This window comes from Hemitrygon akajei, chromosome 16 (genome assembly GCF_048418815.1).
Source record: "Hemitrygon akajei chromosome 16, sHemAka1.3, whole genome shotgun sequence".
Classification (NCBI taxonomy): domain Eukaryota; kingdom Metazoa; phylum Chordata; class Chondrichthyes; order Myliobatiformes; family Dasyatidae; genus Hemitrygon; species Hemitrygon akajei.
The window spans coordinates 62,047,077-62,065,811 of record NC_133139.1 but is presented as its reverse complement, the minus strand read 5'-3'; the positions used below and the strand labels follow the sequence as shown (position 1 = coordinate 62,065,811).

At 48.9% G+C, this 18,735-nt stretch overlaps 2 protein-coding genes across 2 annotated transcripts in view; both read right to left on the bottom strand.

Annotated features, from left to right (window-relative positions):
* c16h19orf53 (chromosome 16 C19orf53 homolog) overlaps positions 1–18,735 on the bottom strand; it is a 355,432-nt gene that overhangs the window by 58,165 nt on the left and 278,532 nt on the right. The window lies entirely within an intron of this gene.
* Positions 1–18,735, bottom strand: part of LOC140740103 (AP-1 complex subunit mu-2) — a 63,223-nt gene that overhangs the window by 13,325 nt on the left and 31,163 nt on the right. Inside the window, exons 6-9 of the mRNA XM_073068997.1 lie at positions 15,750–15,876; positions 13,510–13,652; positions 10,399–10,470; positions 843–1,001 (exon numbers count right to left, since the gene is read on the bottom strand). Of these exons, the coding sequence (XP_072925098.1) occupies positions 843–1,001; positions 10,399–10,470; positions 13,510–13,652; positions 15,750–15,876 (501 nt within the window). The remainder of the gene's footprint in view (positions 1–842; positions 1,002–10,398; positions 10,471–13,509; positions 13,653–15,749; positions 15,877–18,735) is intronic.

The window sequence follows — 18,735 nt, the reverse complement described above, 5'->3', positions numbered from 1 at the left end:
GGGGAAATACAGAGAGAGAAGGAGAAAGAGAGAGAAATTAAAACAAAAGTCAATTTATAAAACATAATGGTTAACAACCTCAGATTCATTTATTTATCATCTGTCCATCAAACATACAGTGAAATGCATCTTACGTTAATAAAAAAACACAACCTAGGGATGCACTGGAGAGAGCCCACAAGTGTTGCCACACATTTTGGTGCTGGCCGGTTTGGAAGGATAAAGTTCAAAGTAAACTTATTATACACATATATACACATGCACACGCATACACCTCCAGGACTCTGGACCTTCAGTTGGGCTTTGACTTCCAGACCTCCTATCAACCTTCAAGCTTCCATTTTCAGTATTGGCTCCACAAAACCACAAACCAGTACATCTGTCCTTGCTCTCCCCTGTTTGGCCTCTTTTCAGTCTTTCTGTCTAGGCTTACTGATAGTCCACTTGCATTTATGTTGCACCGAAGGATACCCTCCACTCTGTAAATAAACTTGCCCTGTAAATCACCTAGGAACTTACCGCCTCGCCTAAAATGCATTGCTGGTACTGTGAAACATTTTGACCCTAAGAAAAGGAAACCCTCTGCCTCTCATAAACTCATGAACTTCAGGTCTCCCCTCAGCCTCCACCACTCAAAAGAAAACAGCTGCAGTTTGTCTAGCTTCTTCTGCACCCTCTCCAAAGCCTATACATCCTTTCTGTAACGTGATGACTAGAACTGAATGACATACACGAGGTGAGCAGGAGTGGGATTCTAACAGAGAACTTTCTAACTGGGACCCGCTGCTGACCCACCTAACCTCGTTCCAGCTGCTGCAAGGAATAAAACCCCTCTTACTCACGGGCATGGATTTGATGGTCCACACCACTGTGTTATTTTCGGGAACCCACTTGGCATTACCCACGCTGGTCTTGAACTTGGGCGTGTCAGCATCACTTGGCACAGGAATAATGATTTCCACATTGTTGGCCACAGACTGCTTCTTGAACTGACTTTTGGCCTGTTGGGAGGAAACAATATTAACATTTGGCCTCCTACCACAGACCTCCTGTCTTCATATTTTGTGTTTTTTGTACCATTTTTAAAGATATATTTCTTATTATAACTTATAGTAGCTTTATGTCCTGCATACAATAAAGCAAAAAAAACCTCAAATGTCATTGATAATAAACCTGATTCTGAATCATCCTGCCCGTCCTGAATGTCATGAGCCTTGCACCAACTGCTTCAATATCTCACTGAATCGACCTCGTCATGATCAGCCTGGAAAGTGTGGAGCTTCTGGCTTTTCCAGTACATAGTATCATTCAGCATAGAAACAGGCCCTTTGGCCCAACTGGTCCATGCTAACCAAGATCCTAGCTAGTCCCATTTACCTGCGTTTGGTCCATATCCTTCTAAACATTTCCAATGCAATGTACCTGTTCCACTGTCTTTTAAAAGTTGTGCATTACTCCACATACCTACCACACTTTGTGTAAAAAGTTGCCCCTCAGTTCCTACTAAATCTCTTTCCCCTCAGCTTAAACACATGCCATAGAACCATACAACATTACAGCACAGAAACAGGCCTTGGCTGTGCCGAACCATTTTTCTGCCTACTCCCACTGACCTGCACCTCCATATCCCTCCATACACCTCTCATCCATGTACCTGTCCAAGCTTTTCATAAATGTTGAAAGTGAGCCCGCATTTACCACTTCATCTGGCAGCTCATTCCCACCAATCTGTGTGCAGAAGCTCCCCCCCCCCCCCCCAATGTTCCCTTTAAACTTTTCTGCCTTCACCCTTAACCCATATCCTCTGGATTTTTTCTCCCCAAGCCTCAGTGGAAAAAGCCTGCTTGCATTCACTCTATCTATACCCATCATAATTTTAAATACCTCTATCAAGTCTCCCCTCATTCTTCTACGCTCCAGGGAATAAAGTCCTAACCTATTCAACCTTTCTCTGTGTTATGCCCTCGGCCCCCTCCTTTGTGAGAATCGCAAGAGCCCTAGTCAAGGGGGGGTCAACTGACCCAAGAGGGGGAGAGACGTGCTGAATAGACACAGGAAATGGGAGAGAGAGAGGGAGACGTGCGGAAGACCGCGTTCTCCCGTGAAGCAGAATAAAGGCGACATTGACTATTGTCTCATGGAGACCACGTGAAAAGCCCTCGGGCAAAGTGGGCTGGTTGAGAGAGAGATCGCATCACCTGCAACCTGATTGACACCTGCGATCCCGTGAAGAAGTATAAAGGAGGGTCTGAGGGGGGGACAACCCTCAGACGCACCAAGGAGACACCAAGGAAGCACGATACCGATTCCCGTGGGAGCGGGAAGCCATTTTGAAGGAAGCCACGTGCGTTAAAGATTCCGAATTTTGAATCTGTGGCTAGAACCTTGGAAGACCGCTTTTAACTAACAACGGGGAAGCCCGCTCCCCTGATTCCAAGGATTTGCTCTGTAAAGACAACGGGCAAGTGTTTATCCTTTCTCAACCATCTCTCTCTCTCCACAACGTGAAACCCCAGCGGTTCCCAAAAGGGAAAAGCCTGCAAACTTCTGAGTGACTCTTTATATTTCAATTGGACTCAGTATTACCCCCTAGACAACTATAGAGCTTATTTCTGATTGATTATTATTACACCGGTGTTTTAGATTGAGTTTTGACGATGTATATGATCTGAATGTTTTGTATTAACCATACGTTTGTGCCCCTTTTTGAATAAAACATTTGAAAATAGTAGCATCCGACTCAGCTGATCCCGCTATCTTTGCTGGTAAGTTACGAGGTTACGTAACACTCTGTAACTCAGTTTCTCAAGTCCCAGCAACATCCTTGTAAATCTTCTCTGCACTCTTTCAACCTTATTAATATCCTTCCTGTAATTCGGTGACCAAAACTGCACACAATACTCCAAATTCGGCCTCACCAATGCCTTATACAACCTCACCATAACATTCCAACTCTTATACTCAATACATCTAGTTCTTGATTCCCCCACACTGGGAAGAAGACTGTGTTGGATCCTAATACTTCTGCAATCCAAAGGTTCTTCAGAAGTCAAGGATGAGTCATTAAGTGCTACAAGAACAAAGAACAAGCAAAAGAGGAGCTGAGAGAACAAAGAAAATAAGAAGGAAAAAGCAGCCGTAGTTGTCTCACACTCAGAGCAGAGATAACACAACTTGCAGTGATAACAATTAACCTGCAAAATAGCCAGAGTAAAGTGCTGTGACACCTGCTACTGAAAACTACAAAGTACTGTACTGTAATCACCAATTACATGTATGTCAGCGATTATATAATAAATACAACTATGCATTGGAAAGTTCAAATTGGGGATGGTGGCTGATGCTGAATGATAGTGGAATTTAAGAAGCTGTTAGACACACGGATATTCAAGGAATGGAGGGAGCAGATCACAAGGATATGCAGGGAATGCAGGGATGTCAATCACATGGATATGGAGGAAGTAGATCTCATGGATATGGAGGGAGTAGATCACAGGGATATGCAGGGAATGGGGGTAGTAGATCACAGGGATATGCAGGGAATGGGATTAGTAGATCACACGGGTATGCAGGGAATGGGGGTAGTAGATCACACAGGTATGCAGGGAATGGAGGGAGTAGATCACAGGGATATGCAGGGAATGGGGGTAGTAGATCACACGGGTATGCAGGGAATGGGGGTAGTAGATCACACCGGTATGCAGGGAATGGGGGTAGTAGATCACAGGGATATGCAGGGAATGGGATTAGTAGATCACACGGGTATGCAGGGAATGGGATTAGTAGATCACATGGGTATGCAGGGAATGGGATTAGTAGATCACACGGGTATGCAGGGAAAGGGGGTAGTAGATGACACGGGTATGCAGGGAATGGGGGTAGTAGATGACACGGGTATGCAGGGAATGGGGGTAGTAGATCACACGGGTATGCAGGGAAAGGGGGTAGTAGATCACACGGGTATGCAGGGAAAGGGGGTAGTAGATCACACGGGTATGCAGGGAATGGGGGTAGTAGATCACACGGGTATGCAGGGAATGGGGGTAGTAGATCACATGGGTATGCAGGGAATGGGGGTAGTAGATCACACGGGTATGCAGGGAATGGGGGTAGTAGATCACACGGGTATGCAGGGAATGGGGGTAGTAGATCACACGGGTATGCAGGGAATGGAGGGAGTAGGTGACACGGGTATGCAGGGAATGGAGGGAGTAGGTGACACGGGTATGCAGGGAATGGGGGTAGTAGATCACATGGGTATGCAGGGAATGGGGGTAGTAGATCACACGGGTATGCAGGGAATGGGGGTAGTAGATCACACGGGTATGCAGGGAATGGAGGGAGTAGGTGACAAGGGTATGCAGGGAAAGGGGGTAGTAGGTGACACGGGTATGCAGGGAATGGGGGTAGTAGGTGACACGGGTATGCAGGGAATGGGGGTAGTAGGTGACACGGGTATGCAGGGAATGGGGGTAGTAGATCACACAGGTATGCAGGGAATGGGGGTAGTAGATCACACGGGTATACAGGGAATGGGGGTAGTAGATCACACGGGTATGCAGGGAATGGGGTAGTAGATCACACGGGTATGCAGGGAATGGGGTAGTAGATCACACGGGTATGCAGGGAATGGGGTAGTCGATCACACGGGTATGCAGGTAATGGGGGTAGTAGATCACACGGGTATGCAGGGAATGGGATTAGTAGATCACATGGGTATGCAGGGAATGGGATTAGTAGATCACACGGGTATGCAGGGAAAGGGGGTAGTAGATGACACGGGTATGCAGGGAATGGGGGTAGTAGATGACACGGGTATGCAGGGAATGGGGGTAGTAGATCACACGGGTATGCAGGGAAAGGGGGTAGTAGATCACACGGGTATGCAGGGAAAGGGGGTAGTAGATCACACGGGTATGCAGGGAATGGGGGTAGTAGATCACACGGGTATGCAGGGAATGGGGGTAGTAGATCACATGGGTATGCAGGGAATGGGGGTAGTAGATCACACGGGTATGCAGGGAATGGGGGTAGTAGATCACACGGGTATGCAGGGAAAGGGGGTAGTAGATCACACGGGTATGCAGGGAATGGGGGTAGTAGATGATACGGGTATGCAGGGAATGGGGGTAGTAGATCACACGGGTATGCAGGGAAAGGGGGTAGTAGATCACACGGGTATGCAGGGAATGGGGGTAATAGATCACACGGGTATGCAGGGAATGGGGTAGTAGATCACACGGGTATGCAGGGAATGGGGGTAGTAGATCACACGGGTATGCAGGAAATGGGGGTAGTAGATCACACGGGTATGCAGGGAATGGGGTAGTAGATCACACGGGTATGCAGGGAATGGGATTAGTAGATCACACGGGTATGCAGGGAATGGGATTAGTAGATCACACGGGTATGCAGGGAATGGGGGTAGTAGATCACACGGGTTTGCAGGGAATGGGGGTAGTAGATCACACGGGTATGCAGGGAATGGGGGTAGTAGATCACACGGGTATGCAGGGAATGGGGGTAGTAGATCACACGGGTATGCAGGGAATGGAGGGAGTAGGTGACACGGGTATGCAGGGAAAGGGGGTAGTAGATCACACGGGTATGCAGGGAATGGAGGGAATAGGTGACACGGGTATGCAGGGAATGGGGGTAGTAGATGACACGGGTATGCAGGGAAAGGGGGTAGTAGATCTCACGGGTATGCAGGGAATGGAGGGAGTAGGTGACACGGGTATGCAGGGAATGGAGGGAGTAGGTGACACGGGTATGCAGGGAATGGAGGGAGTAGGTGACACGGGTATGCAGGGAATGGGGGTAGTAGATCACATGGGTATGCAGGGAATGGGGGTAGTAGATCACACAGGTATGCAGGGAATGGGGGTAGTAGATCACACGGGTATGCAGGGAATGGAGGGAGTAGGTGACACGGGTATGCAGGGAATGGGGGTAGTAGATCACATGGGTATGCAGGGAATGGGGGTAGTAGATCACACAGGTATGCAGGGAATGGGGGTAGTAGATCACACGGGTATGCAGGGAATGGAGGGAGTAGGTGACACGGGTATGCAGGGAATGGGGGTAGTAGATCACATGGGTATGCAGGGAATGGGGGTAGTAGATCACACAGGTATGCAGGGAATGGGGGTAGTAGATCACACGGGTATGCAGGGAATGGAGGGAGTAGGTGACACGGGTATGCAGGGAAAGGGGGTAGTAGATCACACGGGTATGCAGGGAATGGAGGGAATAGGTGACACGGGTATGCAGGGAATGGGGGTAGTAGATGACACGGGTATGCAGGGAAAGGGGGTAGTAGATCTCACGGGTATGCAGGGAATGGAGGGAGTAGGTGACACGGGTATGCAGGGAATGGAGGGAGTAGGTGACACGGGTATGCAGGGAATGGAGGGAGTAGGTGACACGGGTATGCAGGGAATGGAGGGAGTAGGTGACACGGGTATGCAGGGAATGGGGGTAGTAGATCACATGGGTATGCAGGGAATGGGGGTAGTAGATCACACAGGTATGCAGGGAATGGGGGTAGTAGATCACACGGGTATGCAGGGAATGGAGGGAGTAGGTGACACGGGTATGCAGGGAAAGGGGGTAGTAGATCACACGGGTATGCAGGGAATGGAGGGAGTAGGTGACACGGGTATGCAGGGAATGGGGGTAGTAGATGACACGGGTATGCAGGGAAAGGGGGTAGTAGATCTCACGGGTATGCAGGGAATGGGGGTAGTAGGTGACACGGGTATGCAGGGAAAGGGGGTAGTAGATCACACGGGTATGCAGGGAATGGGGGTAGTAGATCACACGGGTATGCAGGGAATGGAGGGAGTAGGTGACACGGGTATGCAGGGAATGGAGGGAGTAGGTGACACGGGTATGCAGGGAATGGGGGTAGTAGATCACATGGGTATGCAGGGAATGGGGGTAGTAGATCACACGGGTATGCAGGGAATGGGGGTAGTAGATCACACGGGTATGCAGGGAATGGAGGGAGTAGGTGACACGGGTATGCAGGGAAAGGGGGTAGTAGATCACACGGGTATGCAGGGAATGGGGGTAGTAGGTGACACGGGTATGCAGGGAATGGGGGTAGTAGGTGACACGGGTATGCAGGGAATGGGGGTAGTAGGTGACACGGGTATGCAGGGAATGGGGGTAGTAGATCACACAGGTATGCAGGGAATGGGGGTAGTAGATCACACGGGTATACAGGGAATGGGGGTAGTAGATCACACGGGTATGCAGGGAATGGGGGTAGTAGATCACACGGGTATGCAGGGAATGGGGTAGTAGATCACACGGGTATGCAGGGAATGGGGTAGTCGATCACACGGGTATGCAGGTAATGGGGGTAGTAGATCACACGGGTATGCAGGGAATGGGGGTAGTAGGTGACACGGGTATGCAGGGAATGGAGGGAGTAGGTGACACGGGTATGCAGGGAATGGGGGTAGTAGATCACACGGGTATGCAGGGAATGGGGGTAGTAGATCACGCAGGTATGCAGGGAATGGGGGTAGTAGATCACACGGGTATGCAGGGAATGGGGGTAGTAGATCACACGGGTATGCAGGGAATGGGGGTAGTAGATCACACGGGTATGCAGGGAATGGGATTAGTAGATCACACGGGTATGCAGGGAATGGGATTAGTAGATCACACGGGTATGCAGGGAATGGGGGTAGTAGATCACACGGGTATGCAGGGAAAGGGGGTAGTAGATCACACGGGTATGCAGGGAATGGGGGTAGTAGATGATACGGGTATGCAGGGAATGGGGGTAGTAGATCACATGGGTATGCAGGGAAAGGGGGTAGTAGATCACACGGGTATGCAGGGAATGGGGGTAATAGATCACACGGGTATGCAGGGAATGGGGTAGTAGATCACACGGGTATGCAGGGAATGGGGGTAGTAGATCACACGGGTATGCAGGGAATGGGGGTAGTAGATCACACGGGTATGCAGGGAATGGGGTAGTAGATCACACGGGTATGCAGGGAATGGGATTAGTAGATCACACGGGTATGCAGGGAATGGGATTAGTAGATCACACGGGTATGCAGGGAATGGGGGTAGTAGATCACATGGGTATGCAGGGAAAGGGGGTAGTAGATCACACGGGTATGCAGGGAATGGGGGTAGTAGATGATACGGGTATGCAGGGAATGGGGGTAGTAGATCACATGGGTATGCAGGGAAAGGGGGTAGTAGATCACACGGGTATGCAGGGAATGGGGGTAATAGATCACACGGGTATGCAGGGAATGGGGGTAGTAGATCACACGGGTATGCAGGGAATGGAGGGAGTAGGTGACACGGGTATGCAGGGAATGGGGGTAGTAGATCACACGGGTATGCAGGGAATGGGGGTAGTAGATCACACGGGTATGCAGGGAATGGAGGGAGTAGGTGACACGGGTATGCAGGGAATGGGGGTAGTAGATCACATGGGTATGCAGGGAATGGGGTAGTAGATCACACAGGTATGCAGGGAATGGGGGTAGTAGATCACACGGGTATGCAGGGAATGGAGGGAGTAGGTGACACGGGTATGCAGGGAATGGGGGTAGTAGATCACACGGGTATGCAGGGAATGGGGGTAGTAGATGACACGGGTACGCAGGAATGGGGGTAGTAGATGACACGGGTATGCAGGGAATGGGATTAGTAGATCACACGGGTATGCAGGGAAAGGAGGGAGTAGGTGACACGGGTATGCAGGAATGGGGGTAGTAGATGACACGGGTACGCAGGAATGGGGGTAGTAGATGACACGGGTATGCAGGGAATGGGGGTAGTAGATGACACGGGTACGCAGGAATGGGGGTAGTAGATGACACGGGTACGCAGGAATGGGGGTAGTAGATGACACGGGTATGCAGGGAATGGAGGGAGTAGGTGACACGGTATGCAGGGAATGGAGGGAGTAGGTGACACGGGTACGTAGGGAATGGGGGTAGTAGATGACACGGGTATGCAGGGAATGGGGGTAGTAGATGACACGGTATGCAGGGAATGGGGGTAGTAGATCACACGGGTACGCAGGGAATGGAGGGAGTAGGTGACACGGGTACGTAGGGAATGGGGTAGTAGATGACACGGTATGCAGGGAATGGGGGTAGTAGATGACACGGGGTACGCAGGGAATGGAGGGAGTAGGTGACACGGGTACGCAGGGAATGGAGGGAGTAGGTGACATGGGTACGCAGGGAATGGGGGTAGTAGATGACACGGGTATGCAGGGAATGGAGGGAGTAGGTGACATGGGTATGCAGGGAATGGGGGTAGTAGATGACACGGTATGCAGGGAATGGAGGGAGTAGGTGACATGGGTATGCAGGGAATGGAGGGAGTAGGTGACACGGTATGCAGGGAATGGAGGGAGTAGGTGACATGGGTATGCAGGGAATGGGGGTAGTAGATGACACGGGTATGCAGGGAATGGAGGGAGTAGGTGACATGGGTATGCAGGGAATGGGGGTAGTAGATGACACGGTATGCAGGGAATGGAGGGAGTAGGTGACATGGGTACGCAGGGAATGGGGGTAGTAGATGACACGGGTATGCAGGGAATGGAGGGAGTAGGTGACACGGGTATGCAGGGAATGGGGGTAGTAGATGACACGGTATGCAGGGAATGGGGGTAGTAGGTGACACGGGTACGCAGGGGATGGGGGGGATGTATGTTATGTGCAGATACAGAGATTTAGTTTAATTTGACATGGTGTTTGGCACAGCTATCATAGGTTGAATGGCCTGTTCCTACACTGTGCTCTTCTATGTTGAGATAAAGGAGTGAGGTTGGTCTTTCCAAACTTTTCCAGCCCATGTGACCTTCCTTGGTTTTGAGGGAAATAATGAAAAACTTTTTAAGTGTTAGAACCGCTTGAGAGGCCATGTGCTCTGCGTTAACTCAAAATGAATCTTTGACGCCCTTACTATTCAACCCATCAATGTCCACTTTAAATATACCCAGTGACTTGGCCTCCATAGCCGTCTGTAGCAATGAATTCCGCAGGTTTACCACCCTCTTGCTAAAGGAATTCCTCCTCATCTTTGTTCTAAGAGGATGTCTTTTTATCCTGAAGCTGTGCCCTCTGGTCCTAGAGTCAGCCACTACAGGAAAGCAAAGGCTAATAGGTTCTTGATTAGTAAGGGAGTCAAAGGTTATGGGGAAAGGGCAGGAGAATGGGATTGAGAGGGATATTAAATCAGCCATGATTGAATGGCAGAGCAGACACAATGAGCAAAACGGCCCAATTCTGTTCCTATGTCTTAAGGGAAAATTCATTGCTGAAATAACACCTCTACCTTCAAAAATACAAAGAGGTAAGATTTAACTCAGTTTCTTGATCATATGCACAGGATGGAATTTACCTTGATCATGTATTCAACCCGACTATGCGAAAATTTCTCGATAACCGATTCAATCCAAATCAGAGGCTTCACCTAAAATCAAACACAAGGTCCTTCAGTAAGTTTCATCTCTACAGAGTCTGAATGACTGTTTAGATTCTGGGAAGGCTGGGAGGATTGTTGGGTTATGCCAAGTTGAGCTGCGAATGCCTTGTTCATCTTCTTGGGAGACTCAGTCACACCACCCAGTCACAATCCATCACACCACCATGTGATGTCCATTGCCTTGTTAACACCTCTGATGAAGATGGTGCTGAACATCACAGCTTCTATCCTTTATAAATGCACAGTGAAGAGTATCCTGACTGGTTGTATTATGATCTGGCATGGGAACGCCAATGCCCATAGAAGAATCTACAGAAAGTGGTGGATACAGCCCAATCCATCACCAAGGACACCCCACACACCACCATCTAGGCCATGCCATTTTCTCACCTCCACCATTGAGCACGAGGTGCAGGAGCCTTAGATCCAAACCACTAGGTTCAGGAACAGTTATTAACCATCAACCATCGGCTCTTGAACCAGAGTGGATAACTTCTCTCACCTCAGTGCCAAGCTAAATCTACAAACTACAGACTCACAATTCCTGTTCTCAGTATTTTTATTTAGTTATTTACAATAATTTATTTTCATGATTTGTCATATTTTCCACATTGGTTGTTTGTCATCCTTTATTCATGTTTAGTTTTTCATAAATTCCAAATGTGTTTATTTTCCTGTAAATGCCTGCAAGAAAAAGCATCTCTGGGCAGTATATGGTGACATGTGCTTTTGGATAATAAATTTACTTTGACTTTGACTTTAAGCTGTGGTCTCCATCAGGGTTGTGACTCAGACATGGCTGTCTGATTAAGGTTTGTATGGATGGTTTTGGGGACACCAATGTAGACTGTGAAGGGATATGGAGAGCCACTCGGTCTGGAGAATGAACGGATTCACCGGACTGTGAAACGGTGTGAGGGTCACTCGGTCCGGAGAATGAACGGCTTCACCGGACTGTGAAGGAATGTGAGGGCCACTCGGACCGGAGAATGAACGGCTTCACCGGACTGTGAAGGGATGTGAGGGTCACTCGGTCTGGAGAATGAACGGCTTCACCGGACTGTGAAGGGATGTGAGGGTCACTCGGTCTGGAGAATGAACGGCTTCACCGGACTGTGAAGGGATGTGAGGGTCACTCGGTCTGGAGAATGAACGGCTTCACCGGACTGTGAAGGGATGTGAGGGTCACTCGGTCTGGAGAATGAACGGCTTCACCGGACTGTGAAGGGATGTGAGGGTCACTCGGTCTGGAGAATGAATGGCTTCACCGGACTGTGAAGGGATGTGAGGGTCACTCGGTCTGGAGAATGAACGGCTTCACCGGACTGTGAAGGGATGTGAGGGTCACTCGGTCTGGAGAATGAACGGCTTCACCGGACTGTGAAGGGATGTGAGGGTCACTCGGTCTGGAGAATGAACGGCTTCACCGGACTGTGAAACGGTGTGAGGGTCACACGGTCTGGAGAGTGAACGGCTTCACCGGACTGTGAAACGGTGTGAGGGTCACTCAGTCTGGAGAATGAACGGCTTCACCGGACTGTGAAGGGATGTGAGGGTCACTCGGTCTGGAGAGTGAACGGCTTCACCGGACTGTGAAACGGTGTGAGGGTCACTCGGTCTGGAGAATGAACGGCTTCACCGGACTGTGAAGGGATGGGAGGGTCACTCGGTCTGGAGAATGAACGGCTTCACCGGACTGTGAAGGGATGTGAGGGTCACTCAGTCTGGAGAATGAACGGCTTCACCGGACTGTGAAGGGATGTGAGGGTCACCCGGTCTGGAGAATGAAAGGATTCACCGGACTGTGAAACGGTGTGAGGGCCACTCGGTCTGGAGAGTGAACGGCTTCACCGGACTGTGAAGGGATGTGAGGGTCACTCGGTCTGGAGAATGAATGGCTTCACCGGACTGTGAAGGGATGTGAGGGTCACTCGGTCTGGAGAATGAACAGATTCACCGGACTGTGAAGGGATGTGAGGGTCACTCGGTCTGGAGAGTGAACGGATTCACCGGACTGTGAAATGGTGTGAGGGTCACTTGGTCTGGAGAATGAACGGCTTCACCGGACTGTGAAGGGATGTGAGGGTCACTCGGTCTGGAGAGTGAACGGCTTCACCGGACTGTGAAACGGTGTGAGGGTCACTCGGTCTGGAGAATGAACGGCTTCACCGGACTGTGAAGGGATGTGAGGGTCACTCGGTCTGGAGAATGAACGGCTTCACCGGACTGTGAAGGGATGTGAGGGTCACTCGGTCTGGAGAGTGAACGGCTTCACCGGACTGTGAAACGGTGTGAGGGTCACTCGCTCTGGAGAATGAACGGCTTCACCGGACTGTGAAGGGATGTGAGGGTCACTCGGTCTGGAGAATGAACGGCTTCACCGGACTGTGAAGGGATGTGAGGGTCACTCGGTCTGGAGAATGAACGGCTTCACCGGACTGTGAAGGGATGTGAGGGCCACTCGGTCTGGAGAGTGAACGGATTCACCGGACTGTGAAGGGATGTGAGGGTCACTCGGTCTGGAGAATGAACGGCTTCACCGGACTGTGAAGGGATGTGAGGGTCACTCGGTCTGGAGAATGAACGGCTTCACCGGACTGTGAAGGGATGTGAGGGTCACTCGGTCTGGAGAATGAACGGCTTCACCGGACTGTGAAGGGATGTGAGGGTCACTCAGTCTGGAGAATGAACGGCTTCACCGGACTGTGAAGGGATGTGAGGGTCACTCGGTCTGGAGAATGAACGGCTTCACCGGACTGTGAAGGGATGTGAGGGTCACTCGGTCCGGACAGTGCAGCTATGCAATAATTGCAGAAGACCACAATTGGGCACAAAGTCCCCCCATTGATCCAAGGACATCTGGGTCTTTTCCCCGGAAGAGTTCATGAAAACAAAACCAGGTAAAGTCCTCCAAGATTTGAGATTTGATTGCTAATAATTGAGGTTACATTGATCTTGGAGTAGGCGAAAAGGGTGGCACCACATCATGGGCCTGTAGTGTTCTAAATTCTAAGTTCCTTTACTCACTTGGATGTTCAGTCGATAAGACATTAACTCAAAATCGCCATCCGGTGGGATGAAGGAGATTGTTCGGTCATTTTCAAAGCGAGAGAGCCTCACACATTGATGAAACTTCACATCATCCAATTCCACCGATTTATTTTTGCCTCCTAAATTAAAGCAAATCTGAAATTATTATTGTACTTTTCATAAGATGTCCCAGAACGACTTGGAGCAAATCAGATTCTTTCAAAGTGTGGAACAAAACAATCAGTTTGTATAGAGTGAGAAACACAATGGAGAGTACAGCAAGCTTTAGAATCAATTATTATCATCAGCTGAATGTTCCTTTGATTATGTTAACTGAAGGATGAATATTAAGTTTGATGTCTCTGAGCCCATAGGATGGTGGTGGGGATCTCCTGGAAGCTTACTGAATTTACTGAAAGGCCTGGATGGGGTGGACATGCAGAGAATGTTACCATCTGCAGGAGCATCTAGGACTAGAGGGCACGGCCTCAGAATACAGAGAACTGAGACCAGGAGGAATTTCCTCAGCCAGTGGGTGATGAATCTGTGAAATTTGTTGGAGGCCAAGTCATTGGATGTACTTCAGGTAAAGATTGAGAGGCTCTTGATTGGTAAGGGGAGGGCTAAAGGTTATGGTGGAAGAAAGGTGGGTGCTCACCTGCTGAGATCAGAGTGTATCTGTGGCTGCTCTATCCCACAGTTGGTACCAATTCACCTTCGAATTGAGTGAGAGCCACTGGTCAGAGACAGCCCCAGCAAAGTGCGGGTTTCTGGTTTACTCACGACCCAAGTACGTCCAGGTTAGGGTTAGTAAGTTATGTGCGTGTTATGTTGGCGTTGGATCTATGGCAACACTTGCGGCTGCCCCATCACGATCCTTGTTGATTTAATTTGATTTGATGCATTTCACTGTAAGTTTTGACATACGTGTGACCAATAAAGCTAATCCTACCTGGGGGTGTAGTGGAGCACCGACACAGAGGAAGACCAGAGTCACCTCTACTTCCTGAGGAGACTGAGGTCCTTTGGAGTACGCAGGTCTCTCCTTCTCATGTTCAACCAGTCTGTTGTTGCCAGTACCATCGTCTATGTGGTGGTGTGCTGGGGCAATGGCATCAACATGGTTGATGCAAACAGGCTCAATAAACTAATTAGAAAGGCTGGCCCTGTTTTAGCAGTCAACCTGAACAAACACTGGAGTCTGTGGTAGAAGAAAGGACCTTCTGGAAAATCCTGTCAATTCGGGACAATGTTGCTCACCCTCTGCATGCCACCTTGGCTGAACAGAGGAGCACTTTTAGTAATAGACTAATACCACTGTGCTGCTCCAAAGGGTGCTATATGAGGTTATTCATAGCCTTGGCCACTAGGCTCTAGGCCACATGAGTCAACCTATAGCTGGGGAAGTGACAACCCCACTCCCCCATTAGACTGTTTGGACTAACTTATTTTTTATTCTTTCTTACTTCTTCTCTAACATGTGTATATCTGTGAACTTGTAATGCTACTGTGACACTGTCATTTCCTTTGGGATCATTAATGTATCTAACTAGCTTGGTAAATGTGACAATAATGAACAAGTACTAAGGGCAGACCTAATAGAGGTTTACAAATTTACGAGGGGCACAGATGGACAGCCAGTATCTTTTTTCCCCAGGGTAGAAATGTTTAATACCACAGGGCCTTCATTTAAGGTGAGAGGGAGTAAGACGTACAGGGCAAGATTTTGTTTAAGACAGAGTGGTGGGTGCCTGGAATACATTACGAAGGATGCTGGTGGAGGCAGATACAACAGCAGCGTTTAAGAGGCTCTTAAATAGGCACCTGAATAAGCAGAGAATGGAGGGATGACGACATTGTGTTTGTAGATGGGATTAATGTAGTTTGGTGTTTACTTACTAGTTTAATAAGTTTGGCACGGTATCTTGGGCCAAAGGCCTGTTCCTGTGCTGTACTGTTCTAAGTTCCATTAACAATGTCACCACAACTAAAGCTCAGTCATTTTGAAACAAAATGTTTTCAGTGATGTTTGCAAAAATCTACTTTAGGTAATAGACCATAAACAATTACTGTTGAGATCCATTTTGATTTTGAATATTTCAAATATATCATTCGTGAAATGGTTGCTTCTGATGCTGACTATTAATGTGTTGAAGTAGGAAAAACAATGGACAATTCAACTTAGCAAGCACACAACCCTGACAACGTCAGTGTCCAGAAACTGCTGTACTACTCACGCCCAGTCAGTTCGAAGAGGACCTTATCGTTCAGGCCCAGCCGGAGTTCTGGCATTCCCGAGAGGAAAACCCTCAGCTTCACGCTGCCGATTATCTCGCTCTGTAGAACGTTCCCATTGGCACTGACCTGTCCAAGAACAAGGAGGAATGAACTGCCCCATGGGGGACTATTGCCAGGACAGACAAAATGTCTAGAACACTGAATGTACAGCACAGGAAAAGGTGCTTTGGCCTGCCATGTTGTCCTGAACTAATTAGGCTACTGATGGCCAATGACATTCATCATTTCTGCCCACACAATGTCCATATCCTCCATTCCCCGCACATTCACATACACAAGAGTCTCCTAAACACCTCTATCGAATCTGCCTCCACCACCTCCCATGGTAGTGCATTGTAGACACACTCCACTGTCTATGTAAAGAAAACCACACATCTCCTTTAAACTTTCTTCCTCTCGCCTGAGAGCTATGCCCTCTACAATTCAAAATCTCTATCCAGGGGGAAAGATACCAGGTGGCTATTTTCTCTATGTCTCCTGCAGTTTTACAAACCTCTGTCAGACCTTCCCTCAGCCCCTGCTCCTCCAGAGAAAACAAACCAATTTGCCTGACTTCTCCTTTTAGCATCTGCCCTCTAATCCAGGCAGCAATCTGCTGAACTTCTTCTGCACCCTCTCCAAAGTATCCACATCCTTCCTTAACAAGGCAACTGGAACTGAACGCAATACTCGAAGTGCGATTTCAGAGTCTTATAAAGTTGTAACATAACTGCCTGAGTCTTGAGCTTAGGGCCTTGACTAATAAAGCTGAGAATGCTATATAACTTCCTTAACACCCTCTTGATTCATGTGGGCGGCCACTTTCATGGGAATTAGAACACAAGATCCCTCTTCACATCAACAATAAGATCAAAACTCACTCTTTGCCCAGTTACCCATTGCTACAGACCTCTGGGATTGTCACCTACACCTGGTATTCTCTCTCCATTCCTTCAAGAGCATCTCCCAAAATCTCAATCTCTGCCACCCCAGAGAGGGACACCACTATTTGAACACTAGCACCTGCAGGTTCCCCGCCAGACTGAACATCTTTCAAGTACACTAAAACTTCTACAGCATCAGTGGTCAAAGTTCTCGCCCACAAATGGTGGGAGTGCCTTCCATGAAGGACAGCTGTGGTTCAAGCTAACCCAACTTCCAAAGGGCAATTCAGGATGGACAATAAGTGCTGGTCCTGCCACCGATGCCCAGATCACATTTAATGCCCTCTGTTTATCTGCGAGCAGTACGACATGGAGAGCAAGCTGCTGCCCACATAGGCTCCCCCCTCTCCACACAGAGGAGCCTACGTGAGCTGCAGGATCCAAAGGAAAGGCAGAGACCAATACAGATTGGCACCAGCAGTGTCACAGGAGATGCCAGTCACGTAGGACTGCCTTAGGGCCTCCAGCTCCAGATTCCCCCCCTCAGGGTTTACTCCTGAAGACTTCCTCACGAGTGGCTATATAGTAACTGCATGGCAGCGATGTTTGAGATGAGATTCACCTGGAAATCAGAATCAGGTTTATGATCACTGTCTTATATGATGTGAAAACTGTTGTTTTGCAGCATCAGTGTAGTCCAAATATAAACTTACTATAATACAAAATAGTGCAAAAATTAGCTTAGGAGGATTAATGGCGCCTAACAGTGATTCCTTTGCTTGCATCTTCGGAAATCTCTATTTTTCCTTTTCAGGACCCTGACCTGGAGTTACACGCTGACTACGGTTCTTTGTGGGAATGGGACCCGGACTGGCCGAGATTCGGCACGCCAAGGGCTCAGCCTCAGAGCCTCAGCTCACCTTCAGAGGGCCAAGATCTCATGGCTCTGGAGACGGATGGATCAAAGGTGGGTGTCCGGGCAGTTTGGTGTATCGTGGGAGATGGAAGATCTAAGGCTGTGTGCCCAGAGACCCAAGATCATTGGGCACAGAGCTCAGACTTTTAACATTGTAAACCAGCAAGTTCTTGGTTATGTTTCCCCTCTCGCTGTGAAACAGAGACATCCCTTTCTCCCTTATTAGGGAGAGAGAGAGAGCCTGTAGTATGTCGAGTAGCCGGTGAAACGCGGCCTTTGGGGTAACTGCAAGTCTGTGTCTTTGCTTTGCTCACGCTTGAGTGCTCAGTGGTGGGTGCTGATGGGTTTTTTTGTTGGTGGGGAGGGGGATCGTTGCTGCTGCTTACGTGCGGGAGGGAGGAGAGTTGGGGGGGACTTTGGGGTTCTAATATTTAAATGTCTTTCATTCTTTGGGGCACTCCTCCATTTCCCTGGGTGGTTGCCAAGAAAACGCATTTCAGGATGTATATTGTATACATTCTCTGACATTAAATCTTCCTTTGAAATGTTTGAAAAATAAAAGGAACAACAAGGTACTATTCGTAGACTGTTCAGAAATGTGATGACGGAGGGGAAGAAGCTTCTCCTGAAATGCTGAATTGGGTCTTCAAGCTCCTGTACCTCATTCCTGACAGTAGTAATGAGAAGAGGGCACGTCCCAAATGGCGAGGCTCCTTAACGAGGGATGTCACCTTGTTGAGGTTCCCCTCCCATGCTGTTCATCCTCTCTTCTACTCCCTCCCATCAGGCAGGCTTGAAAACATACCACCAGGCTCAAGAACAACTTCTATCCCACTGTTAAAATACGCTTGAATGGACCTCTTGTATGTTATTTGTCTGTTCTGCACTTCCAACTTTAACTATACCCTGGATTCCATTACTGTTTTCTTTTTGTACTCCCTCAATGTTTGAGGACCGCCATTGTTCAGGGTCGACCATGGGCGTTGCATCTCAGCTGTCTACGTGATATGCAAACCAGTACACATGCTTGGGCAGCACAATATGGAGAGCAAGCTGTTACCCCTCCAGCAGGTGCCCCCTCTCCATTCAGCTGATGAATCCAAAAGGACTGACAGAGGCCAATACAGTATGGCACCGGTGGCATTG